The sequence below is a fragment of the Artemia franciscana genome, chromosome 4 (assembly GCF_032884065.1).
Source record: "Artemia franciscana chromosome 4, ASM3288406v1, whole genome shotgun sequence".
NCBI lineage: Eukaryota > Metazoa > Arthropoda > Branchiopoda > Anostraca > Artemiidae > Artemia > Artemia franciscana.
The window spans coordinates 13,251,836-13,278,675 of record NC_088866.1 but is presented as its reverse complement, the minus strand read 5'-3'; the positions used below and the strand labels follow the sequence as shown (position 1 = coordinate 13,278,675).

The following is a 26,840-nucleotide window of genomic DNA, read 5'->3' as shown; positions in this document are numbered from 1 at the left end:
AAATATCCTTTTATTGTTTTATTGTCTGAATTAGTAATACGGCCTTTTGGTAGAACGCCCCTACTCTAACTCAAATTTGTTGCACAGTTATATTTCCGCTAAATTTCTACTAAAAAAAACCCCAAAAAACAGAATAAGAAAAGTTTCTTGTTTGATTGGAAGCAGAAGTAGAGACACCATATTCATGATTTCATTTTGGTTTTTTGTTCAATGACTAGTTTGTAGTCGGTTTTTGACCCTTTGGTTAACAGATGGTGATTTTCCTTCAAGTACTTAATTACAGCTAGATTTCACTTGCACCAAAACTAGGCCAGTGTAACAAACCTTAATTTGCTAGTAAAATCAAAGTGATTTGATTTGTTCTTGAAATATATACAAGTTCATTTCTGAATAATTAACTATATCAGATATAGTAACATCTAAGTTTTAGAGATTTACTTAATAATCTATTTTACATCATTTCGCCAAGAGATGGCTTGTCAATTTGGGTTTCGTGCTGGAAGTTCTGCATTAAAACTGACCAGTTTTTATATTTGGCATTGACCCAAATTTGTGTAAAAGGGTCTGATTTTAATTTCAAAGGATGGAGACTATTTTGCCCTGTATTTAAGGCCAAACGGATTCCCTACCTACTCTTCCTGTCTCTTTCATTGTAAATTGTTTAGCTTTGTAAGCAAAGTCAATGGTAATTAATAGATTATTTTGATGGCAGTTAAAAGCTTATAAATTAAATTATTTTCTTATAAAAAAACAAAACAAAAAAACAGCTCTTGAACAAACTAAGTGAGCGACATTTTATAAGAAATAGAGTAAAACTTGAAGTCGACGCTCAGTTTTCTAAGTATTTTTGCAAGAGTCTTAAAGCTTAAAATATTTTGATTTTAGGTTATACACATAGTATGGGTACCTTTGTAAGTGTGAAAAATGACGCTAGTGTCAGCAAAATTACCAACAATTCGTGTTAGCGTTTCTTTACATCTCTTTCATTGTAATAATGAGAATAATTAATTTGACTGTTGTAGTTGGTAAAATTAGTGTAGCAATAAGTGTCTGATACCAGTTTCCGGCAGAAAAACGATTACAAAGTGTGAGACAATGTCAAGAGACGCCAAACGCTAGAATGTGCTGATGGTTTTTTTGCATTGATACTAGCGCCAGTTTCTGCTCTTGTAAGTTGCCCATACTCATTGAGTTATAATGAGTTTTTTTATGATGACCATTTTGATAAAAGGTGTAAAACCGAACTTTAACACAATGACAATAACCAAGAAACAAACCTTGGAACAAACGGTTCTGTGGCCAGTAGGAGGAACAGAGAGTAGAAAAAAGCAAAAGAGAAGAGAGAAGGAAGAAGAACAATAAAATAAATGCTTCGTATGTATACAACAAGCCATCCTCATTGTAAAAAAAAGTAAATAACTTAAACCATAACTACTTAAAAACAGAAAAATCTGAAATCAAAGTTGAATTAAAAGACGCTAAATAGCAGTTCGAATAGGGATAAATCCTTTTATTAAATATTGGGGAAAAAACAATCAAAAACTATACTAGATATTTCGATCACATATACAGTGATCGTCATCAGCAGAAATACAGTAGATGACGATCACTGTATATGTGATCGAAATATCCAGTAATTTTTTGATTGTTTTTTTGCTGTCTAATAAAAAGATTTATCCCTATTCTAACTTTTATTTATCGTCATGGAAAGACAGCGTGGTATTCAAAATTACCTATATTGAATAAAAGCAAAAAATCAAACTAATATATAGGAATCATTGCCTCTTTTTTTCAATTTTTTTGAGAAGGTTTGTTGATTTATTGGATTTGTGCGTTTTTTTTTCTTACTAGATAAAAATGAGAATTGACAAAAACATGTTCCCTATCCACATGACGAAAAAAAGACCCAAGCGTTTTGTTGTATAGACGCAAATATTCGTTTAACTGTTGTTCTATTATTTCTTCCTATTGGTCATTGGCCCGTTGTTTTTAATATTTACTTCTTTAATTTTGTTATGGTTGTACAGTTCGGCTTTAGAACTTTAATTCGTCAAGGGTACGAGCAACATCTGTAACGTGTTTCCATCAGTTCTGTTTTGAATTTAGAAAACAAAAACCGAAAACCTGATAAATCAACAAACGTTTTTAAAAATCACAAAAAGAAGCGTTGATTATTATATTGATGTAACATTATATACATAAAAAGAATGGATTTCTATAGTAATTCTAGATATGTAAAATTAATTAAATTTAAGGTTAGTCATCATAAGTTACGAGACGGAGAATATTTGCCTTATTTGCGAAAAGGGGGCAGAACGCCCCCAAAAGGGTAAGTGGTCTTTATTAAAGTTACACCATCAAATGCAGCATACCACGGAACCCTGTAGAATAGCTTTCAGGTCTCTACAATGCAGTAAAACAGATTGTGCCATAGTGGCGTTTTTGCTATTTTATGGCACAAAACATAAAGTTTGCCCCAAAGAAGAAGAGAAGGATACCGATTAAACATCCTGAGCCAATCGATATAGAATCATCGAAGAGTAAGTGTATAGGACTGTTTAATTTCAGAGGAAGCAAAGATTTGCGGTGACGTATTCATTCTTAAGACGCACATAGTCCATTCAAAATTAGCCTTCAGATAAACGTAGAATGCGTTTCTTTCAGGGTGAGGGTGTTTGAGGGTAAGACATTAATCGCGAATCTCCCTGCATTCGCAGCAATGTTTTCGGACTATTTTGGAACAGCCCATCATAATAATAAGCACCATTTGTGCTGTTAAGCACAAATGGTGGAGAGTCAGCAGGGTATTATGAGCTCCACCAGGAAATTTCTCGAGAGGGGCCAAAAGTTCCCTCTTATAGTGGAGACCCAAGTTCCATACTTTATGTGCTTATTCCGTTTTCCGCCATGTTGAATAAAAACGTCTTTAGTTGTTCTTAGTGTCAATCGACCAGAGTGGAAGAGCCATATCGGTCTCCAATCTTATACTTTTCATAATTATTGGTAAGCGTCCTTATTGACCAGCCAAACATTAATCCGTAAAAAATCTCTTGACGCTGTAAACGAGCAACAGTTTTCTTCATTACTTTCAAACAGTTCGTGGTAACGAACTGTAGTAAGGAGCGACCTGGCTCAATAGTAACCGTAACTCTAAAAAGCGGAATTTATGTACAAATATTTACATCAAAAGAATTGCATTTGAATGCTGATTTTAAATATATAAATTTCATCAAGTTTAGTTTTACCCATCAAAAGTTAAGAGCCTGAGAAAATTTGCCTTATTTTAGAAAATAGGGGGAAACGCCCCCTAAAAGTAATACAATCTTGGTGAAAATAACACCATCAGATTCAGTTTATCAGAGAACCCAATCGTAGAAGTTTCAAGCTCCTATCTACAAAAATGTGGAATTTCGCATTTTTTGCCAGAAGACAGATCACGGATGCGTGTTTATTTGTTTTTTTGTTGTTTTTTTTTTCCAGGGGTGATCGTATCGACTCAGTCGTCCTAGAATGTCGAGAGAGGGCTCTTTCTAACGGAAATTAAAAAGTTCTAGTGCCCTTTTTAAGTGATCAAAAAATTGGAGGGCACCTAGGCCCCCTCCCACGCTCATTTTTTCCCAAAGTCACCGGATCGAAATTCTGAGATAACCATTTTGTTCATTATAGTCGAAACACCTAATAACTATGTCTTTGTGGACGACTTACTCCCCGACAGTCCCCGTGGAAGGGGCTGCAAGATACAAACTTTGACCGTTGTTTACATATACTAATGGCTATTGAAAACACACGTTTCCAGGGGGATTTTTCGGTTTGGAGGGGGAGGGGGAGTTGAGGAGGGGTTACGTGGGAGGATCTTTCCATGGAAGAATTTGTCAGGGGGGAAGAGAATTTCAATGAAGGGGGCGCAGGACTTTCTAGCATTATTTAAAAAAAAACAATGAAAAAATAAATATGAAAAGTTTTTTTAATGAAAGTAAGGAGCAGCATTAAAACTTAAAATGAACAGAAATTATTACGCATATGAGGGGTTCGCCTCCTCGTAATACCTCGCTTTTACGCTAAAGTATTTTTAGCAATTTCAACTATTTATTCTACGGCCTTTGTGATTCAGGGGTCATTCTTAAGGAATTGGGACAAAATTAAAGTTTTAGTGCAAAAGCGAGGTATCGACGAGGGAGTGAACCCCCTCATATACGTAAACAAAACACACGATAATAGAAGTTCGTTACGTAAGTTAATTCGTAAATTACTCAGATCAAAATTCTGAGATAGGCATTTTATTCACCATAGTCTAAAAACCTAATAACTATGTCTTTGGGGACGACTTAATTCCCCACAGTCCCCGTTATAGGCGCTGCAAGTTACAAACTTTTACCGTTGTTTGCATATACTAATGGCTATTGGGAAGTGTACAGACGTTTTAAAGGGAATTTTCTTGGTTTGGGGGGGGGGAGAAGCTGAAGCTGAAGGGGGTTGAGTGGATGGATCTTTCCATGGAGGAATTTGTCATGGGGGAAGAGAATTTCAATGAAGGGGGGGAGAGGACTTAATAACATTATTTAAAAACACAACGAAAAAATAAATATGAAAAGTTTTTCAACTGAAAGTAGGGAGCAGCATTAAAACTTAAAACGAACAGAAATTATTACACATATGAGGGGTTCACCTCCTCGTAATACCTCACTCTTTACGCAAAAGTATTTTTAGTAATTTCAACCATTTATTCTATGGCCTTTATGATTCAGGGGTCATTCTTAAGGAATTGGACAAAATTCAAGATTTAGTGTAAAGAGTGAGGTATTGACGAGGGGGTGAATCCCCTCATGTTCGTAATAAAAACATACGAATATAGCAGTTCGTTACGTAAGTTAATTCGTATTGACGAGGGGGTGAATCCCCTCATGTTCGTAATAAAAACATACGAATATAGCACTTCGTTACGTAAGTTAATTCGTAAGTTACGCATATTTTTTACTAATGAAAACGTTCGTAAAAAATTAAAAGTTCTAGTTGCCTTTTTAAGTAATCAAAACATTGGAGGGCAACTAGGCCTCCTCCCCCGCTCCTTTTTTTCTCAAAATCTTCCGATTAAAACTATGAGAAAGCCATTTATATAAAAAAAATTAATATGCAAATTTCGTTTGAATTTTTTATGAGCGGAGAGCCAAAATAAAAACGTGCATTAATTCAAAAACGTTCAGAAATTAAAAAAAAAACAAGTTTTTTTTTAACTGAAAGTAAGGAGCGTTATTAAAACTTAAAACGAACAGAAATTACTCCGTATATGAAAGAAGTTTTTCCTCCTCAACGCCCCGCTTATTACGCTAAAGTTTTTTACTGTTTTAAAAGATAAAGTTAAGAGAAAGCGTCAAACTTTAGCGTAAAGAGGGGGGCCACTAGTGGATCCGCTATCTATAATTAGCGGATTTGTTTAATTCCAAAAATCTCCCTTCTAAAGTCCTTCAGATACACACATTAAATGTTCTATTTATATCTCCTCCTAACATTAGACAAAAATAAGTGTGGCTACTTTTTGGATCAATTTAGAACTAAAGAACTAAATTTTCAACTTTTGAAACTATTTAGAAATTTGGAAACTATGGGTCTATGGCCAGTAAGAAAAAAAGAAGACGAAACAAGAATTACACGAATGTTTCGCTTGTACACAACAAGGAGTCTCCGTTCCACTTAAATCATAATAATTTCAAAAGAAATTAAAACTATATAAGTGAAAAAGAGAAAGAACATGAAAAATATCGAAACTCCTTTTTCGAGTTTCGGTTAATCCTAGCACGAGTCGCTCCTTATTTACACTTCGCTACCATCAACTGTTTGAAATGGTATGTAAAATCCAAATAGATTAAAAAATTAATTTCTTGTAGAGTTCTTGTTATTGAGGTCATATTGTATGCGTCGGTACTTCCGTGTTATAGCGACCACACTGTTGTTCTTGATCTGAGTAAAACCAGTTTCTCTGTCTGCATATTTTAATCAAATATTTAATACATAGAGTTGGTTAGGTATTTAAAATAATACGTCCCGGGCGGCTTACTTTCCATAGTTCTATCCGTTGTAGTTTCCATAATTTTGTTACTAATATATTTTCATCATATTTTGGTATATTTGATTAGGATTAACCTAACTTCACTTCTTGGGTGTGGTCGCTCTAACACCTAAGTACCTATGCGTCATTTTATTTGGATTTGTGTAGAAAAAGTGACATTATTGGATTTCACTTCTTTGCAGCCTACTGATGGGCATGATTTGTACGAATTAAGACATAAATATCTACTGGAGAAATGAAGAAAATGGCGATGGAAATTACCTGCCAAATTTGACCGTTCTTTTTGTAAAGCCATTTTTAAACAAAGACAAATATTATTTAACATCTGGTATGAAATATTTATTTGGAAATCGAACTAAGCTTGTAGCTAAGCAAGCATCTGTTCAACCATATATTATTTAATTTTTTTAATGCAATTTTTGGATGATATATGCATCCATCTTTCATATGCCACTTCTTTCGCCAAAATTAGCCGGTGGTTTTTATCAAGACCAAATTGTCCAAAATAAATTATAAAAATGTCATTTATGATGAAATGACATAAATTAAATACGATGTGCCAATCTAAATCGAGGTTCTGGGTCGTCAGCTTAGTGCAAGAACTCGAAAAGAATATTTGAAAAGGAGGAATCAGCCCCCTTACATTTAACTTTCTTTTTTCTCTTTACCTATTTGAAGGAAACATTCTTCTCTGGCATTTATTAATTCTAAATATTTTAGCTACTACTTGCCTTATTTGACAAACTGTTTTCCAGTTGCACGTTTTCTTATGAACTTATTTCTGAGTAATGATGAAAAATAGCGTCCACTACCCTTACTCTTATTTAGAAATCCCCGTCTCATTTCGCTTTTCTAAAAACATTTCCTCAGAAACATTTCCTCAGACATGACTTTTTTTTTTTTTTTTTTTTTTTTACTGGACCAAAAAGTTCAGGGTTATTTTTACATCGACCAATAGCATAATAACGCTACCATTAAAAGGAATAAACATATTTTATAAATTATAGTTAGGAAGAGATAATATACACTTATTCTTATAGTAGAATTAAATAAAAAAACAAGTTTTTTGAAATGAAAGTAAGGAGCGACATTACAACTTAAAACGAACAGAAATTACTCCTTATATGAAAGGGGTTTTTCCTCCTCGACGCCCCGCTCTTTACGCTAAAGTTTTTTATTGTTTTAAAAAGTAGAGTTGCGAGAAAGAATCAAACTTTAGCGCAAGAAGCGGGGCGTCGAGGAGGAAAAACCCCTTTCATATAAGGAGTAATTTCTGTTCGTTTTAAGTTGTAATGTCGCTCCTTACTTTCATTTCAAAAAACTTGTTTTTTTTTTATTTAATTTCTGAAAGTTTTTGAATTAATGCATGTCTGATTTTGGCTCTCCGTACATAAATTATTAAAATGAAATTTGCATATTAATTCTTTTTTGGCTAAATGGCTTTCTCTTAGTTTTGATCAGACGATTTTGAGAAATAAGGGGTGGGGAAGGAGGCCTAGTTGTCCTCCAATTTTTCGGTTACTTAAAAAGGCAACTAGATCTTTTAATTTTTAACGAACGTTTTTATTAGTAAAAAAATACGCAACTTAAGAATTAACTTACGTAACAAACTTTTATATTCTTATATTTTTGATTATGTATATGAGGGGGTTGGTCCCCTCGTTAATACCTCGCTCTTCACACTAAATCTTGTTTTGTCCCAATTCTTTAAGAATGACCCCTGAATCAGAAAGGCCGTAGAATAAATAGTTGAAATTACTTAAAAAATTTTTAGCATAAAGAGTGAAGTATTTATCTCCTCCTAAATACCTCGCTCTTTATGCTAAAGTATTTTTAGAATCCCTCATATGCGTAATAATCTCTGTTCGTTTTAAGTTTTGATGCTTCTCGTTACTTTCAATTGAAAAAACTTTTTCATGTTTATATTTTCATTGTTTGTCTTTTTTATAGTAATGCTAGAAAGTCCTGCGCCCTTTTGATTGAATTTCTCTTCCCCCATGAAATATTCCTCCAAGAAAAGATCCTCCCATATAGCCCCCTCTCCTGAACCCCACACCCAAACCAAAAAAATCCCCCTGATAACGTCGGTACACTTCCCAGTAACCATTACTGTATGTAAACTTTGGCCAAAGTTTGTAACTTGCAACCCCTCTCCCAGGGACTGTGGGGGGTAAGTCATTCCCAAAGACATAGTTATTATGGTTTTAGACTATGCGGAACAAAATGGCTATCTCAAAATTTTGATCCGTTGACTTTGGAAAAAAATGAGCGAGGGAGGGGGCCTAGGTGCCCTCCAATTTTTATGGTCACTTAAAAAGGGCACTAGAACTTTTCATTTCCGTTAGAATGAGCCCTCTTGCGACATTCTAGGACCACTTGGTCGATACGATGACCCCTGGGAAAACAAAAAAAACAAAAAAAAAAAACAAATAAACACGCACCCGTGATTTGTCTTTTGGCAAAAAATACGAAATTCCACATTTTTGTAGATTGGACCTTGAAATTTTTTCTATAGGGTTCTCTGATACGCTGAATCCGATGGTACGATTTTCGTTAAGATCCTATGACTTTTAGGGGGTGTTACCCCCTATTTTCTAAAATAAGGCAAATTTTCTCAGGCTCGTAACTTCTGATGACAAAGACTAAATTTGATGAAACTTATATATTTAAAATCAGCATAAAAATCTGATTCTTTTGATATATCTTTTAGCATCGAAATTCCGTTTTTTAGAGTTTCGTTTACTATTGAGCCGGGTCGCTCCTTACTACAGTTCGCTACCACGAACTGTTTGATAAGTTAGCATTTGGCGGAGTGCACTTTTACCTACCTAAGTATAAAAGCAGGAAAAAAAAATGAAAAGAGGTTTGGGCTCAGATTTTTTCCAGTGCGCGGACTTATCATATCGACAAAAATATCTATACTGTTTGCTTAGTCCTTAAAAAAGAAATAAATAAAGTGAGTTTTAATGATTTTTTGATTCAATGAAAAATTACAGCTTTTTCCAAGTGTGATATCATTGGAAAGTCTGATAGGCCACCTGTCTAAATTGATCGATCGTCTAGGCCTCTTGAAATGAGTCAATTCAAAGAAGCTAATGGTGTGTCACGAACCTGACATTACAAAATAAGTGTTTATCTGATTTAGTTGTGACAGGAATCTTAAACTGGCCTCTTTGTATTTTGACTTTAATTGCCTTAAATAAAATTTTCTCACTCCAAACTCTTGATTGTATTCAAAAATTAGACTAGAATTATTTTCTTAAGATTAGTTCCCTTTAAGCTTGCATGACTGTATATTTAATTAAAGTGGCAATCAAATGAAATCAGCGAGATTATGTTTGACTAAAGTTTGACTAAAGTTATTTAGTTTGACTATTTAGTTTGACTAAAATTATGTTGTATATAAGAGCGTTAGTTCCCTTCTAAAAATGTCACATTTTTAAAAAATGCCAAAAAATCAAATGGATCAGCGAAATTATGTTTGTAAAGTTTGACTAAAGTTATTTAGTTTGACTATTAGTTTGACTAAAATTATGTTGTTATAAGAGGGGTAGTTCCCTTCTAAAAATGCCACATTTTTAAAAAATGCCAAAAAATCAAATGAAATCAGCGAAATTATGTTTGACTAAAGTTTGACTAAAGTTATTTAGTTTGACTATTTAGTTTGACTAAAATTATGTTGTATATAAGAGGGGTAGTTCCCTTCTAAAAATGCCGCTCGTTACGCTCAGGTTTAACCTATGCTTTATTTACTGTATGATTAATACCAAACCCTAGCTCTAATTAATCCTGCCAATAATGACCCATACCCCGAAAAATAGCTTTTTCCCCGTACTATCTGAAACTAGTTGGGTATGAGTATAACTTATGAGAGTTATAAGCCGATTGGCCTATCATAGAATTTTGCTTGATATTTCTTTGGCGTTGGCTGGGCCAAGATCTTTGTTTTGTGAGAGAAAATGGCTGGATTCGATACCTTACCGTGGCACGATCTCTTGTTATCTAAAACTTAACAAAGGCACTGGAAATTTGAATTTTTATTGGAATGATTTCTCATCCGATATTGTACGACTACTGGTTCGATACGATTTCCTGTGGAAAAAGAACAACTAACATACAAATAAACATGCATCTGTGACCAAACGTCTCGAAAAACCACGGCAAAATTTCGCATTTTTGTATATAGGAACTTATAACTTCCAGTCAAGGGTCCGTGGATATGCTGAATTTGTTGGTGTGATTTTCATCAAGTTTATTTTTCTCCACGGAATGTTTTATTCATTTTTACAACAATATGTATATTTTTCGAGGTTAAATACTTTTGATCTGTAACCTCTATAAAATGTTGAAACTTTACCATTAAAGGAAGAGTTGTTTAAAGCAGCTGTACCATTCAAATATTGGAGAACTCATATTCATTTTAAGCTTAAATGTTGCTTTTAAGGAGTCTATGGGGCGAATTCCTCTGCTCACTTTCACCTTGTATGTCTGAAGGACCTCTCTGTGAAAGTTTTAAGACGTGGGTCTAAACCCGTGGTTCCCAAACGCTTTTGGCCCATGCACCGCCGAGACATTTATAAAATCCTGATGCCCCTTTGGAGTATTTATATCTTGTTATTACAAAATTAACGTGTATTCACCGGGAGGAAATTTAAAAGGCCATCAACTTGTTTTCTTTTTCGGGTCTTTCTTTAGGCATATTTTATACTAATGAAAAATTTTGTATTAATACAGCACCTTCCATGCAATGTATGACGTCATCGTAATGCTATTTGCTATTATATATCTTTACTGCTCTTTAAGTGCATGTGTGATGTCTTTCATATGAAGAATTTTTTTTCGTAAAATTAAGACTCTTAAAGTATAGTCAGCCGAAGGATGCACGTCCTGACCATGACCCACGAAAATATTACCATGCCCGCCGGTGGCGCCTGCGCCCCACGCTGGGAACTACGAGTCTAAACTGAGATGATTAGCCTATCTCAGAATTTGTGCTCGATTGTAGTTTGAGTTTATGTGGGCCAAAATTGTTGTTTAGTGTCGCAAAATGGTGGAAATTGCTACTTTTTGCGGTGTCATCTCTTTTGCTACTTGACAAAGTGCCTTAGAGTTTTCAGTTTGCGTTTAAATGAACCTTCTTCCGATACTCTATGACTAATTGGCTTGATACGATAATCTTAGACAGAAGAACCGAAAAAATAAATCAATACGCCTCCCTCACGATCCTGGTCGAAAAAAGACAAACTTATATATTTCGTAGATATGTACTGCAAACCCCGCTCGGCGGTTCTCAAACATGTTGAATTGAATGGTATAAGTTTCGTCAAGACCAAACCAATTTTTTTGTGTATTTTCCCCTTTTTCCAAAATTGTGCACATGCTAATGACTTTTAATGGGTAAACTTAAATTATTTGATTTAATAAATATGCAATCCATATGAAACGCATATTCTTTTGATGTGTATATTGTGGTCGAAATTCTGTTATTAAAAGTTTTGATTTTACTGACTTTGCTTGTAACCATAAAATTTGTTATTTACAGAAAAATGAAATTCATTCATTTGTTCTATAGAACATCATCCGGTTTTGAAGGATCTTTTTCATAAAATTTAGCCAGTTTTACATTTAATTGGAAAAGAGCCCTGCTAAATGCATACGGGCAATAAATTATATTTCAAATAACAGCTTCAAAATGCGGTTTTTTTCTTTCAAAATAAATTTCCTATTTTTTTTAACTTCTTTAACACTGCTTGTATATTATGGCATACATGCGGCGAGGGGGCGAAGAGGAAGGAGAATTCCCTAAGATTGGTCCAGAGAATTTTGTTTCCATAAAAATTCTGATTTCAAATTGTGTTTGTGCTTTTGACCCCCTCCCCATTTTAATAACAATGCTGGAATCCCCCTGTGGTATCACAGCTGGTAACTGATTACACTTGGGACGGCATACATTTTTCGTATTGTCTACTTAGGACATGGTGGTAACGTTTTGTTCAGAAATAGATTCATTCATTATTAATGAACGACTCCTACTGTTCAAACAGAGGACCGAACTTAAATCTGTTTGGTCTGAAGTATTAAAATTCCCAATATTTTCTATGATTTTTTTATGTATCACCCAACTCTGCTATGAAGAGCCCTTATTACTATTTTAATGAAATAATATAATCATGTCTTTTTTAGGGGTGGACGTCACTGCAAATCAAGATGAAGTATCAGATCACGAGACATTTCAACTAGAATTCGATCTGGCAACAAAACGCTGGTACCTACGGACTATGGGAGATAGATATTGGACGTTAGAATCAGGAGGAGGAATACAAGCTGGTGCCACCAAAAAGTATTTTTTTTTCAGCCAATTTTCAGACACTCACCCATACACTACTTTTAGTCTGGGACCTTTTTGTTTCAAAATTGTTGAAGGATTTTGAATATGGAATTTTTGTTGTCGCTAGATGCAGTTTACTTAGGAGCGTGTTGTGACCTTCTAAGTGGCACAGTCTGACCGAAATATCCAGAGATTTTTTTGTCACTGTCAAATAAAAGGATTTTCCCTATTGAACTGCTATTTATTTTTCATTGTATTGTTTTTAATGTTAATAGTAAGCATTTTTTGTCTACAGCAAGAATGGACAACATAGAATTTTTTTCTATGAAAAAATTCAAATAAATCAGTTTTGCCTTTGGATAAAGTAGCAATGATCTGCATTTTTAATTACTACAAGAAACTTTTGTTTAAAAAAATTTTGGTAACGAACTGTAAGTAAGGAGCGACGCGGCTTAATAGTTGCGGAGAGTCTAAAAACAGATCTTTGATAACAATAAATACATCAAAAGGATTGGATTTTTATGCTAATTTCAAATCTGAAAAGTTTGTTAAATTTGATGTTACCCATCAAAAGTTATGAGCCTAAGAAAATTTGTAAAATTTTGGGAAAAGGTAGAAAACCCCCCAAAAGTCTCATGGTCTTGATTAAAATGTGGCAATTTTTTTCGCCACAGCCAAAGATCACGGATGCTTGTTTTTTTTTCATAAGGGATGATTGTATTGAACCAGTGATTTTGTGAGATCGGGAGAGGGCTCATTTGATCGAATATATAAAGTTCTAGTGCCCTTTTTATGCAAACAAAAAATATTGAAGGCCAGGAAGCCCACGGCCCTTTATTCTTCAATATTGTCCGATAAAATTTTGAGATATCAATTTTGTTCAGCATAGTCGAAAGATCCAATAAATTTGCCTTTGTGGACCCCCCCCACAGCCCCTGGAAAAAGGGCTGTAAGATAGGAAATTTAACAGTTGCTTACGTATAGTATTTATTATTGGGAAGTAGGCTATACAGACATTTTTTATGGGGAGAGGGATTTTCCACAGTGATAATTTTCCGTGAGAAGTTTCTGGGGGCGAACTTTCTAGGGGAAGTTTTACACTGGGAGAGTTTGCCAGAATTCCTCTACGACGTTCTTTTTATATGTCTTAATTAATTTTTTCCGACTCAATTTTATAGGTAGGGATATTTCGTGGAAATTCCCAGCGGGGTTGGAATTGTCTGGAGGATTTCCCCATGGGGGAGAATTTCTCGTAGGGGAAATTCTCCATGGGTAAATTCCGCGAGAAAAATTTTTCATGTGGGAATTTTTCCGAGAAATTCTTCTTGTGGGAGTTTTCCGCGGGAGCAACTTTCCACTGGGGGTAGAGGATTTCCAGAAAAAAAATCCACAGACGGAGGGAAGGATTTCCGGCATGGTTTGAAAACGATCTGAAGTTAAAATCTTTTTCAAATGAGAGTATAATAAGGAGAATGTTTCATGTAGATTCGTCCGCAAGAAATTTCCTTGGGGTATTTTCAGCGTGGGTGGAATTGTCTGGGAGGAATTAGCACAAGAGCTTTTCTAAAAGTCCTAAAAAACTTTAGTGTAAAGAGTGGGATTTTGAGAAGGGGGCAACCTCCCTCATGTACGAAATCATTTCTATTCGTTTTAAGTTTTAATGTTGCTCCCTACTTTCAGTCGAAAAAATTTGGTTTTAAAAATTGAATTTAAAGCTAATGGCACTTTACTTGGGCTTGCAGCGAAATCGGTCCCTCACCAAAACTGTAATAGATGGATGAAAATGGGAGCTTCTATCTTCGCTTACTTACTTTTATGAACAAAATATTAAAACAAAAAAGTTCCAGTTTTGCCTTTGACAAAAGCAGCCATAACATGCAGTTTTAATTTCTACCAGAAACCGCTGTTTAAAACTAATGTTTCTTTACCTGGGCTTGCAGTCAATCTGTCTCTCTCTGAATCTGTAAAAAATGAATGAAGATGGAAACTGAACGTATTGGAGGAATGATTCTAATCTTTTTTTGAATTATTTCCGACATTGCAAGCACTTCAGTCGCTCATTTTATAGGCTACAATTGCATTATTTTAATGTGGTAAATATGGTGAAGTGATAAGTTAACAACAAATACATTTGTAAGGAATTCGAAATCTAATGTCTGCTTTTGTTATGCTAAATTTAAAATTAATTAATAGACATATAAATCGTTTCCTAAATGTTACTAAATTAATGTTAAAACTGCAAAGTGTACATGTAATAAAATATGTCGCATCGTTGCAGTTGAATTTCTAATTGAATTATTTTTTGTACTTAATTCAACATTAATTAATAGACATAAAAATCTGTTTCTAAATGTTACTAAACTAGTGTTAAAATTGTAAAGTATTGACTGTATGTTTAATAAAACATATCGCGTCGTTGTATTTGAATTGTCTGTTTTGTTTATTTTTGTATTTTATTTATTTTGAATATTTTTTTTCTGTTTTTGAAAAATTTGTATGTGATTCTAGGTTGACCCCCTCCTTTCGAAGTTTTTGTCCGACTCGTAAAAACATAACGAAAATGCATGCAAGCAAGTTTTTGATGCGTTTTTTAAGTTTTTTGGAACCCCTTCCCTCCGAACAAAATCCTGGCTACGGCCTTATTGATCATACTTACTTTTTTCTAGGAGTTCTAATGCCTTGTTTGAGCTTGCTTGGCAGGCCGATTGCTCAGTAGCTTTTCGAGCCAACAATGGTAAATATGTGGCAACTAAAAAATCGGGCCACTTATTCGCAAATTCTGAAGTTGTGGATGATGCTTCAAAGTTTTATTTCCATTTAGCTAACAGGTAAGCTACTATTTCTCCAACTTTTTCTTTCTCTTTTTCCTCTTTCTCTTTCTCTTTTTCTCTCTCTTTCGATCTTTGAATATCTTTTCTACAAAATAATAATTATAAAAGTAATTGATAATTAATATAGTTTTATTTCCATTTAGCCAACAGGTAAGCCACTACTTCTCCTACTTTTTCTTTCTCTTTCTAATCCTCTTTCTCTTTTTCCCTCTCTTTCGATCTTTGAATATCTTTTCTACAAATGATTTAAAAAACAATAATGGCAATAGTTCCCTTTGTCGTGGGTTTGCTTTCATCAGGGTAACAGTGTCTTAGTGTCTTAACAGCATGCCCTCTTTACCGATTATGTCCCATTTATTGAGAAAAATGAAAAAAAAACTAAATTTTCATCGTCATACTACAGACTCTTTATTTAATTACAAGATAATTTATGCTTTTGTAATTTGAAAGGTTATAGGACAATGTGTTTTCAGTTGCATTTTAATCCTATCTACTTTGCTTTGCTGATACTCCCTTTAAGAACAGTTTAGCAAACTATTATTATAGTTAAAAAACTATTAAACACTTATTAATTTACTATTAACTTACTTATTATTATAATTTACTTATTAATTTTGCTATTTTTACTATTATACTATTATAATTTACTTGTTAATTTACTATTAATTTACTAATTAATCTAAAATAATTACCTAATCTAGGAAGTATGGAAATGTCAAATACGACCTTTAGCTGTAACGCCGGCTATATGATCAAGGTTGTCTGCAGTATTTTCACAAATATTGCAGCGTAGTTCACATTATAACTGATGCCATTGGGTTTGTGATATATGTTGAATTGTTGTTTTGGTTTATGAAATACATTCACAGTCAGGCTGATTCTGAAAAATTAAGAAAAAAGAACAACTTTTTCAACTGTAAATAAGGAGCAACATTAAAACTTAACATGAAGAGACATTACTATGTATATGAGGGGTATTGCCCTCACCTCAATACCTCGCTCTGCACGCTAAAGTTTGACTTTTTGTCCCAATTTTTTTTTAAAGCCTCCTGAAACATAAAAAACTTCTGGAAAAAAATATAAAATTCCATATTTTTGTATATATTAGCTTGAAACCTGTACAATAGGGACTTCTGATATGCTGAGTCTGATCGTGTGATTTTGAGATCACTTTTTCCTATTGTAAGATCACTTGATGTTTTGAGGATGTTTCCCCGCTTTTTCAAAAATTAGGCAGATTTTCTCAGGCTTGTAAATTTTGATGGGTAACATTAAACTTGGGGTAACATGGTTGGGTAAATATATTTTGAAAAAGCATCAAAATCCGACTTTTTTAATGTATTTATTGTTCTCAAGACTCTGTTTCTTAGAGTTTCGGTTACTATTGAGCTACATCGCTCCTTACTTACAGTTTTTTACCGCGAACTGTTTGAGTAACCAAAATGTACTTGAACTGGTTTGGAGTGAGACAAAAAAAAATCACCATGTAAGTTACCTGATGAATATCTGAAATACTAAGGGTACTAATGGTATAAAAGGTACTAGGGGCATTATGAAGATAGGTAGTGCTAAAGATATCAGTGATCTGTAATTTATTTATAGTGCTATAGTGCACTTACTATTTTAGCATTAAGTCACCTTATTGCAACAAGCTTGTTAAAATGAAATCTGTAGCTATTTTTTTTCTTTTTTTTTGTCACGAGCAAAAGGTATCGACCGCAATTGACCGTATTTATTTAGTTCGCACTTTCACCGCTGAATAATTTCATTAATTGATTCAGCTAAGGAAATTTGCCATCTAAAAGTTCTGAGTACGTTTTACCATATTTGATTCCTTATCGATTTCATTTAATCTAAATTTATTATAGATTATATTTAGTATAAATAATAATATGAATAATATATTTCTTGTAATTTTTAAGAAATATATAATTTATTTGTATATTTTAGTTTGCTGTTCGTACCAGTTCTGAGCGCGTTTTTAACATATTTAAATTCTTATAGATTTCATTTAATCTCAATTTATTGTAAATTATATTTAGTACAAATAATAATATGAATAATATATATTTCTTGTTTATTTTTAATCAATATATAATTTATTTTTATATTTTAGTTTGCTGTTCGTACCAGTTCTGAGTACGTTTTTAACATATTTAATTCCTTACAAAATACTTTTCAATTTCTTTAAGCTTGAAGATTTAGCTAGGTTTAGCTAGATTAACGTTCATAGAGTATATTAACTATATATTTTAATTTGAGTTAGACTTCGTAAATAATGAAGGTAAACATGATCCTATAAAAAAGAGAACAATTTATGTTCTGCTTTTATGGAAGATAAAGTTGCCGTTCCTGTTGTAATTAAAACCAAGCGGCAATATTACGACTACTGGAAACATAGTCAGTCTGTGGTTTTGGATTTTGCAACTTAACTCGAAGGTGCAAGCAATCCGAGCCAAAAAATTTCCGTGCGTGTAAAAGTGGGATCAGTTTCTGTCACCTGTTTTCATAAAGGTGTTTTTATTTAAAATAAAAGCTTAAGATTAGGCAGTAGATAGTCGCTTGTACCATAAAACTATGCAAATTGAAAATAAAGACTGACTATCTTAGGCACTAGTGCTGGATTGTCCCCCAAATGCATAATTGAGTTCTTTTGCAAAAAGCTGTAGGAAAAACGTAGTTTTATCCCACTTTCTAGGACTATAACGAAAGAAAAATTGAGATGACAAGGGCATGTTTTACGGATGAAGAATGACAGATTGTCTGTCTGGGGTAAAACGAAAAGGAGTTGTCGTCCCCGAATGGGGTAGGAAGATGTCGTAAGCAAGGATCTAAGGAAATGTGTACCTCATGAAAGGGGGTAAAGTGTGAAGCTTTGAATAGATTTGGATGGAGGAGAAGAGTGCGCAGCTGTATTGACCTCGGGCGGATTGGTGCTGCAGCGAGTTCTCAGTAGTAGTAGTAGTTTCATGACTAAAAAATAGACACCAGAAAATGTATCATTTTCAGAGGCTCAAAGCTTGAACATATACGTTTTGACAGACCTCTATTATCTCGCTACCCCCCCCCCCTCTCTCTCTCTCTCTCTCTCTCTCTCTCTCTCTCTCTCTCTCTCTCTCTCTCTCTCTCTCTCTCTCTCTCTCTCTCTCTCTCTCTCTCTCTCTCTCTCTCTCTCTCTCCTCTCTCTGAGGCTTAGGTTAGTTTTGTGAACATTTGCCCCTTTACATATATGTCAACAAGTACCTCTGGTCAAGGACTCAATTTTAATTTTGTTATGTGCTTTTTTTAAACATACTATTTTTATATACGGGTATTATTTAATTATCGCTGCACATACAATCATTAATATTAATTTGCGTTAATCATTAAATGTTAACGAGTAAAGTAAATGGGAAACAACTCTTATAAAAACAGAAAAAAACATAAGTGTAATAATCGTAATCTTATTAGCAAAATTTACACCGAAAGTATTTGTTTTTTTAGTTTGGTTCTGAATATCTAAACTTAATTCATCTTAAACTTACCGTTAAGACATTATTAATAGAAGAATATTTGCATGATTGTGGAAAACAGAGGAAAAAACCGTAAAAATAGTAGCAACCGTCACGAAAATTAAATTGTCGACTTCAACACAGAACAGAGTTTTAAAATTTTTATTTGCAGAAACATGAAATTTTATGTTTTTCCGTGGAAAATGTACTCCTTATTTTTTTTTTTCACTTGGAGTGAAATATCTGCACTAAGTGTAAAAAAGGGGCATTGGGGCATTTACAGCTCTCTTGCTATGGGAGAAATAATTGTTAAGCAAGTGTTTGATAGGAGGAAGGGTTAGCAGTTCAGGGAATTTCCCTGTCATATTCAGGGAAATCCTTTATGTTCAATTAAAGCCCATACATCTATTTTTATACGACAGTTTAGTTTATAGGAGGACTGAGAGGACAATATTCGCCTTAAATTTGGGAAAATACTGAACATGATATTAAAAACGAATATAAATTGAATAAAGGAAAACAGTTATTTTCAAATATAAGCGAAAATCAGCATTAAAACTTGATGCTAGTGCTATAATACACAAAGGACATGCCACCCCTCTTGAGTCCTCGCTCTTTTTCTGACATTTGTCCTTTTTTTGCTAATCTTAATGTCTCAAGAATGTATACTCTAACACAGTCGTAATGGAAAAAAAAATTAAGTTGTTTTAGTCACAATTCTTCAAGAATCAAAGGGGCTCGTTCACTACTATTTACTTTAGACAAAAAAATCATTGATAACCCAAATAGGAAACAAAGAAAAGAAAAATACTTGCGAATTTGAATACTTGCTAAAAGAAAAAAAATGAATACTTGCGAAAAGTATTCCAAAAAACTGAAAAATTGAACTGAAAAATTAAAAAATTGAAAAATTGAATATTTGCAAAAAGAAAAAAAAACACTTACGAACCGGCTATATTTATTGTAATGATTCGCTTTTAGGAAAGGACTTAGAACTTTTGTACGAAGACTGAGGGTCGAAGGGGTAGCAAACCCCCTTATGAATAGGCTAATTTATGTTTCGTTTCTAAGTGTTAACGTCCAAATTTACTTTCATTTGAAAAATAACTTGTTTTTTTTCTAAATTTAAATGCTACAAAAGTATGATATTAGAATTGATTAAAGTTATAATTCATTACAATAAATCATCATGGAATTATATGTAAATCTTATAATATTTATGGGAGACTGACAGTAGAGTTAACTTTATCATTTTAACTTGGGTTTAATAAGAAATAAAAACTATCAACGCCACTGACTTTACATCTGTACAAATCAGAACTGGAACATTCAAAACAACCGTAATTTAGATTTAATTGAATAAAGTCTGAAATTTCCCTGGCGTTTAGCTAAAGGGGATAAGTCACCTTTTTGGCGAAAATAAGTTACAAACACCATTCGATTTTTCTCCCTCGAGATCAAAAAATTGGTCTAATCGTTAGGGTAATATATTAAATATTGACTGAAATATGTGAGGTTTTAGTTAAAAAGTTCAAAAAAGCAATATGACAAATTGGGACTAATCCCGTATCTTTTAAATCCTTTCATTCAGCCGGATCTGAATAAGTTCATCCGATTCGTCATGAAAAACTAAGCTACACAGATATCTCCTGTTTTCACCTCGCAATTTATTGATTTGACAGAAACAGTTTAACACTAAATTTGCTCTCCTTAAAAATTTTTAAAAAGTGACATATTCCCTTTTGGCGAAATGCCACAGATTTACCCAAACAATTAAAAACAAGAGTAATTGAGATTTGTATTTGTCTGAACCCAAACTAAAATTATAGTTTTTACAGTGAACTTCGTCATTGTTCGTGGCAAAACAAAAAGCGTTTTTTTTTTTTTTTCATCTTTTAAAGACAAACTTCTGAACTTGCTGTAAAGATTCATGTGCATTTAAAAATCTGAAACTCTGATGTTTTTGCATATAAAAGGTGTCTACCATGCTTAACTTGTTCCAGGCCAGTTCTCGTCTTAAAATGTGATCAAGGATTTGTTGGATTCAAATCAGCCAATACCCCAAAGATGGAGTGTAACAAAGCTCAGTACGAAACCATCATTGTTGAAAAGGGACCAAAAGGACAGGTATTTTTCAAAGGTAATGGTCGGTATTTTCAAAGGTATTCAGTCAGATCAGAACAAGACTTAAGCCCGTAATGTGCCCCTAGAACCAGATTTACACCAAAGGACAGGTATTTCCAAAGGTAATGACTATTCAGTCGGTATTTTTGTACGGCATGGCATGCTTGGCATGTCAAGTGCCAGATCAGGGAAAAGGAGGTTGTAATGACCATTTTCACTAAGATAAATGGCTTACAAGTGAGCGCTATTTTAGTGTACCGTATTATTACTTAATTAGCTATTTTCATTTGCTAGTTAATTAGTTAGGTAACGAACCAATAATAGGTCAGAACAAGACTTAAGCCCGTAATGCGCCCCTAGAACCAGATTTTAACCAAAGGATTATTTTTCAAAGGTAATGACTATTCAGTCGGTATTTTCGTATGGCATGGCATGCTTGGCATGTCAAGTGCCAGATCAGGTAAAAGGAGAGTAGTAATGGCCATTTTCACTACGATATATGGCTTACAAGGGAACGTTATTTTATTGTATAACCGTATTTCATAAATGAAACCTTTCCGAAGTTGTTTTATTACTTAATTAGCTATTTTCATTTTCTAGTTAATTAGTTACGTAACGAGCTAATGATAGGTTAGATCAAGATTTAAGCCCGTAATACGCCCTAGATTCAGATTTTGACCTTAAAACTTGTAGTGAAAATAATTCCAATTCAAAATGATAAGAATCGCATTGCACATCTTTGGAAGAACTGTTTAATTCTCCCATTGAAGTTTGCCCATCTTACAGCTTTCGAATTGGGATTTCATCCTCTTTCTTTTCAGTTTTAGGTGATTTTGTCTCCCGAAAGCAATTTGAAATTTGGAGCGGTGATAGCGCTCCTAACATGACAGCCTTTTCCAGACATTTATCCCTCCTGCATAAATATATTTCACTGCACGCATTATCTGGAAGAGGGGGGGGGAGGGGATAAAGTTCCTACATGATCATGGAGTTGGCTTTTCTTGTTTTTCTTTTTCTTCTATATTATATTCCCTATTGTAGGAAAAGTATTTTTGTGATATTTTTTTCACAGTATCTGAGTTGATGGTTTGTAGAGGGTATAGCCTATGTATAGGCGACCAGGATATTCATGACTTGACTAACTTACCACTCACTGATATAGTCAATATAAGGCTAAGCGAAGAAAACATGAATTAGGGGAAAAACCGTTTTAATTGGACTCGATATTTTGCACGTCCTAAATTTCGTTGCCTAGCTTTAGCTCTGTGAGATAAATATTAAATGAAGTTTTCAAATACAAAACACGATGAATTGCCATATTTTAAACTAGGTATAACGACTGAGAAAAATGACCTGAAAAGTAAGAAATTAACCTGTCAAGTCGTATAATTTTTATCCCGTCCAGCAGTGTAGATTTAACACTATATCATCCAGTGGCTACAGGTAGGCACTGGTCTTAAAAAAGCTGGCATTACATCTTAAGAAAACGCTAAATTCCACATGTTAATTTCCCCATAAAATTCCCAGAGTTTAATTCTTGTCCCTTTCACGAAGCTAAATTTTTTAGCAAAAACCGCCCAAAAGCTTCAAACCCCCGCTTGTGAGAAAATGTCTATTCCTTTTGCAGTTTCTATTATTGCAGGAATATCAGGTTTTTTTTTATGTAAGTGTTCCTTTAATGGAGAAGTTCTTCTACAATATAAATTTTGTAGTTGGTGCAGATATCATCATCTGTCTCTACTGATATCCCTTCGAGATCCAAAAGCTGTTTAAATCAAGCCACATACCTCGCCCTGTCTCAAGTCTTTCTCTATCTTGGGCATTTTCTCCCTGACCTTTCTAGTCTAGACGCAGGAGTTGTAAAAATATTACACCTACGGCCATCCAGATCTAATCACCATCGAGGTGGATACCCAAAAACATTAAGGGCGGAAGGGGGTGAACAATGCCTCTAAACTTGCAGGACCTCATAATTAAACCCATAATTCCTAAACTACACTGCGAATTTATTTTTGATATTCAATCGTTCAAACAGATAGCTAAAAATGTCTTTTTGGAGCACCCACGAATTAGAGCCTGTTTTTCTTGCTCTAATTCGTGGTGTAAGAGAAATTATGGTATAAAAATATATATGACAAGTCAAATATATGCGGCCTAAAAATTAATTATTCTATATGTCGTCCGCTTCTGGAGATTTTGACCTTTTGGCACCAGCAACGATGAGCTCCAGAAATCCGCGCCACATCAAAAAATGTATCTGTCCTGCTCGTTCGGAGCAGCATTCAATGAAGTGATTGTTTGTACGTCCATATTCGTGCTAAAAAGAATAACGACTAAATTAACCAATTTAGAAACTGGAAAATTTGGTGCGATAATTTTGGAAGCATGAGATTAGCTATAGAAAATTGAACCAGATAAATAAATCACCAAAGAAAAGGATGAAAATCAAGCAAACACAACTTAGAAACAATTGGGTAGTTTTTAAGAGAGTTGAATTCAATTCAGTGAATATTTTAGCGCTATGTCCATGGGCCATCTTCAGCACAACACCAGAAAAAAAATATGTATATATAAAAACTTAAATTGAAATGTGAAAATTAAAACTAAAAATGTTTTTAAAAAACTTTTTAAAACAGCCCTAGCATCCTTACTTCAGCAAAGTTCAACCAGGACTTCTTGGTTGAACTTCCTGGTTGAACTTCATTGAAGTAAGGATGCTAGGGCTATTTTAAAAAGTTTTTAAAAAACATTTTTAGTTTTAATTTTCACATTTTAGTGTAAGTTTTTCTGGTGCTGTGCTGAAGATGGCCCTTGGACATAGGGCCAAAATATTCACTGAATTGAATTCCACTGTCTTGAAAAACTTCCCTATGGTTTCTAAGTTGTGTTTGTTTGATATGGAAAGGCAGTGTGATCTTTGTCGGTATTTATGAAAATCAAGGGGATGGGACACCCCCTAAACGATCAAGCTTCATAACTCGAAATATGAATTCAGTTTCCAAAAGTTTTCTTTATTCGATCCTATCTTGGGAATCTTTTGTCTCAGGATATAATAACTGTTGCTGATTTCATTCTTTGAAGTATTTACTTTAGTTCCTTTATTTCTGTTAACCTCGCTGGGTATATTTACTTCTTAGCTTGAAGCATGAATTCGGCTTCTAAATAATATTTTTATTCGATCCTATCTAACGAAAACCTTTCTGTTTTAGGACAGAATAATTGTTACTGGCAATTAACTGGTGATGGGGTAACAGTAGATGCAGACTCACCAGAAGGATTGTATCTGGAGCTTCGAGAACCATCAAAAATAGCGATCAAGACACCTAATAACACCTACTTGAATGCTGATAAGAACGGAGTATTCAAAGCATCTAGTGCTGAAACGCCTACACTTTGGGAATTTTAAATTTGGCGGTTTTTTTGCCTTATGTTGCTAGTCGTAGAGGTGGCAGTCTAGTATAACACATATAGTGTCGAATGCTACACTGGGTAGAGATTATGCTTATATAGCACCTCTGTGTATCTGTGTATATTTTCTCTTATTAATTTATCATTAACTTAGTTCTCGGAGTCAGATAAAGATACGTCTCCGGCCAACCACAAATCGCAGCACATTAAGTGAAAAATTCGTGCTTTTAGTTCGAAGTTTCCACATTAGGGAAAACAAAAGAACGCGCGTTGTATTTTAGAATAGGGAAAATCGATGAAGAAACCGCAATTGCTTTTATAAAGCAAAATCCATCGACAGAAGGGTCGATACCCATGTTTGATGTAGCTAACTCAAATCATTAAAAAAAATTGTTCATTTCGTATATTAATTTTGAATTAGGAGTGCATCCTCCTTCCTCATCTAAGTACGACTTTAAAGAACGACAAGATCGAGAGTGTTCAGGTTTCAGCTTGAACTGACTCCACTAACCTCCATAATCTGTTATATAAAGGTATGTAAGAAGAAAAGAGTAGCATAAAATGCAATGCGTGTTCCTAAAAAAAAAAACTACAGACAAATTTAGATAAAACTACTAATACAACGTCCATTTTATTTGCTAACCTTGGCGTCACAATGCTATTTTTAGTTCCATATTCGGAATGGGTAACTTATTTACTTTGTTTTGGTCAATCCTGTCGCCCCAATTATACAGTTCTATCAACAAATCTTTTTTTTATTTAAACAGAATATTAAGCAGAACAATCCTTTGAAATGTGACAGTTGGTACTCGTAGCCAAAGAGTAATGACAACTTATAAGAGTGGTAACTGACGTTAGTGTCTTTAAAGAAAAAAATCACCAATGCCATCTATCATTTGAATATTATTCAAACCTTCTATACCTAGCTGTTTATTTTTATTTTTTTATTTTTTTTTTTTAAACTGATGTCATACACTTACTTCTACAATGATTTGCGAAAAGCATTAAATACACTAATCTGTCTTATTGAATTGAAAAAAATTCTATCAGAGGCCAAACACTAGATTGTGTTGCTGATTTTATTTTGTTGACACTAGCGGTAGTTTTCACTCTTGTAAGTTACCCCGCATTCGTTGCTTTTAGTTATAAAACACTTCATATTTGTGCGTTTTAATTAGTTTTGAAACTTCGGTAAGATTTTAATTTTCAGCCCTTTAAACATGTTTGTATTTGTAACTAGAACTAATTTATTTTTCCATTGAAGATCTGAAAGTGGATATTACTTTTTGAGAGACACTTTTTTATCCTTAGCAAAATATTTACTGCTTATACTTGTAATCATCTCCTGTATTTCAACTTGTTGCCTGTATAGTTGAAACTTTTTATGTTTCTTTTCCATATCAGGAAGAAGATATTGCCTTTACTATGTGTGTAAATGATTATGGAATAAATTGAAATGACTCATAGTCATATTATTATCAATATGAGCTGACAAGGATGTATGGCCAATAATATTAGCCGTTGCAATAGATTATCGTCTTATACGCATTATCGTCTATGCTTATTCTTTGTCGTATTGTCATAGCGTCATTGTCGTACTGTCATAGCGTCGTTGTCCTTATTGACATAGCGTCATTGTCGTCACTATGTACAATTTTGCTGTTGTTGGCTATTATATAGATTTGATCCGTTCCGTCTCTGAACAGCTCATAGAAAAATAAACATGCGATGTAATTGTGCTCAAATAAGGTGACAAACTTCCATTTTGAAGCCCAGCTACAAACATCACAAAACAAAAAGTTTGAAAAAAAAATACAAGTAAGCTTAAGTACGCGTAAAGCTATTGTTTTCTAAACTGGTCAGGGTTGCCACATACCCCTAGAAATTACTTGGTAAATCTTCAAAAATTAATGAACTAAAAGAAAATATAACTAAAAACACAATATTCTTCCAGAGTCTTGTCTCTGTTACTTTTTTTTTTTTTTACCAACAAGCGTATTCCTGGCTTTTTGGAATGGAAAAGGGAATTTGAACAAACGAAGTTTTTTCCGGTAATTATATTCCTTTTGAAAAATTTGCTGAAATCCTTTGGGAAGCTTGTTTTTACAAATTTTGAAAACATGAAAGTAGTATTTTGTGTTGGTAATTTTCAAGTTTTCGCTAGTTCTAATATGTGGTTTACAAAATAACTATGCGTCATCTCTTTCGGCATACCAAGATCATTTATCAAAGGGATAGTCTGAGTGATCCAAAGTGAATAGCCAACATTGAAAATTGGGCATATAACTAATACTCTTTACTAACATCTCAAATTGAATTAGAAATGTTGTTTCATTTATGCTTTTAGTCTTAGAAGTTAAATCAAGTGATTAAAAAAAGATGATGAACGTGAATCATTTTTTTCTTTTCTTTAGATCTGAATTGTGCTTCTATTCTGTTTTTTTTTTCTTTGTGAAAGTTTTTGCAGTAAATTTGCTAACTTTTAATCTATTTTTTAAATTTTACCTACCTACCCGGATTAGCAGTTGTCTTAAAATTAATATTTTAATATTTATTTTTAATATTTAAAAAAATACAATTTTTAATATTGTATT

At 33.6% G+C, this 26,840-nt stretch overlaps 1 protein-coding gene and 1 long non-coding RNA gene across 4 annotated transcripts in view; one reads left to right on the top strand and one right to left on the bottom strand.

Moving 5' to 3' along the window:
* Positions 1-26,732, top strand: part of LOC136026019 (protein singed-like) — a 70,565-nt gene extending 43,833 nt beyond the window's left edge. For both annotated transcript variants that reach the window (XM_065702171.1, XM_065702170.1), the window contains 4 exons: positions 12,248-12,404; positions 15,059-15,220; positions 20,718-20,854; positions 24,048-26,732. In XM_065702171.1, coding sequence (XP_065558243.1) covers positions 12,248-12,404; positions 15,059-15,220; positions 20,718-20,854; positions 24,048-24,244 — 653 coding nt within the window. In that variant the 3' untranslated portion in view covers positions 24,245-26,732. The remainder of the gene's footprint in view (positions 1-12,247; positions 12,405-15,058; positions 15,221-20,717; positions 20,855-24,047) is intronic.
* Positions 1-26,840, bottom strand: part of LOC136026020 (uncharacterized) — a 59,431-nt gene that overhangs the window by 10,651 nt on the left and 21,940 nt on the right. Inside the window, exons 3-5 of one of the 2 annotated variants that reach the window (XR_010617189.1) lie at positions 23,040-23,155; positions 15,916-16,103; positions 15,049-15,308 (exon numbers count right to left, since the gene is read on the bottom strand). This is a non-coding gene — a long non-coding RNA (uncharacterized LOC136026020). The remainder of the gene's footprint in view (positions 1-15,048; positions 15,309-15,915; positions 16,104-23,039; positions 23,156-26,840) is intronic. The other variant, XR_010617190.1, reaches the window with a different exon arrangement.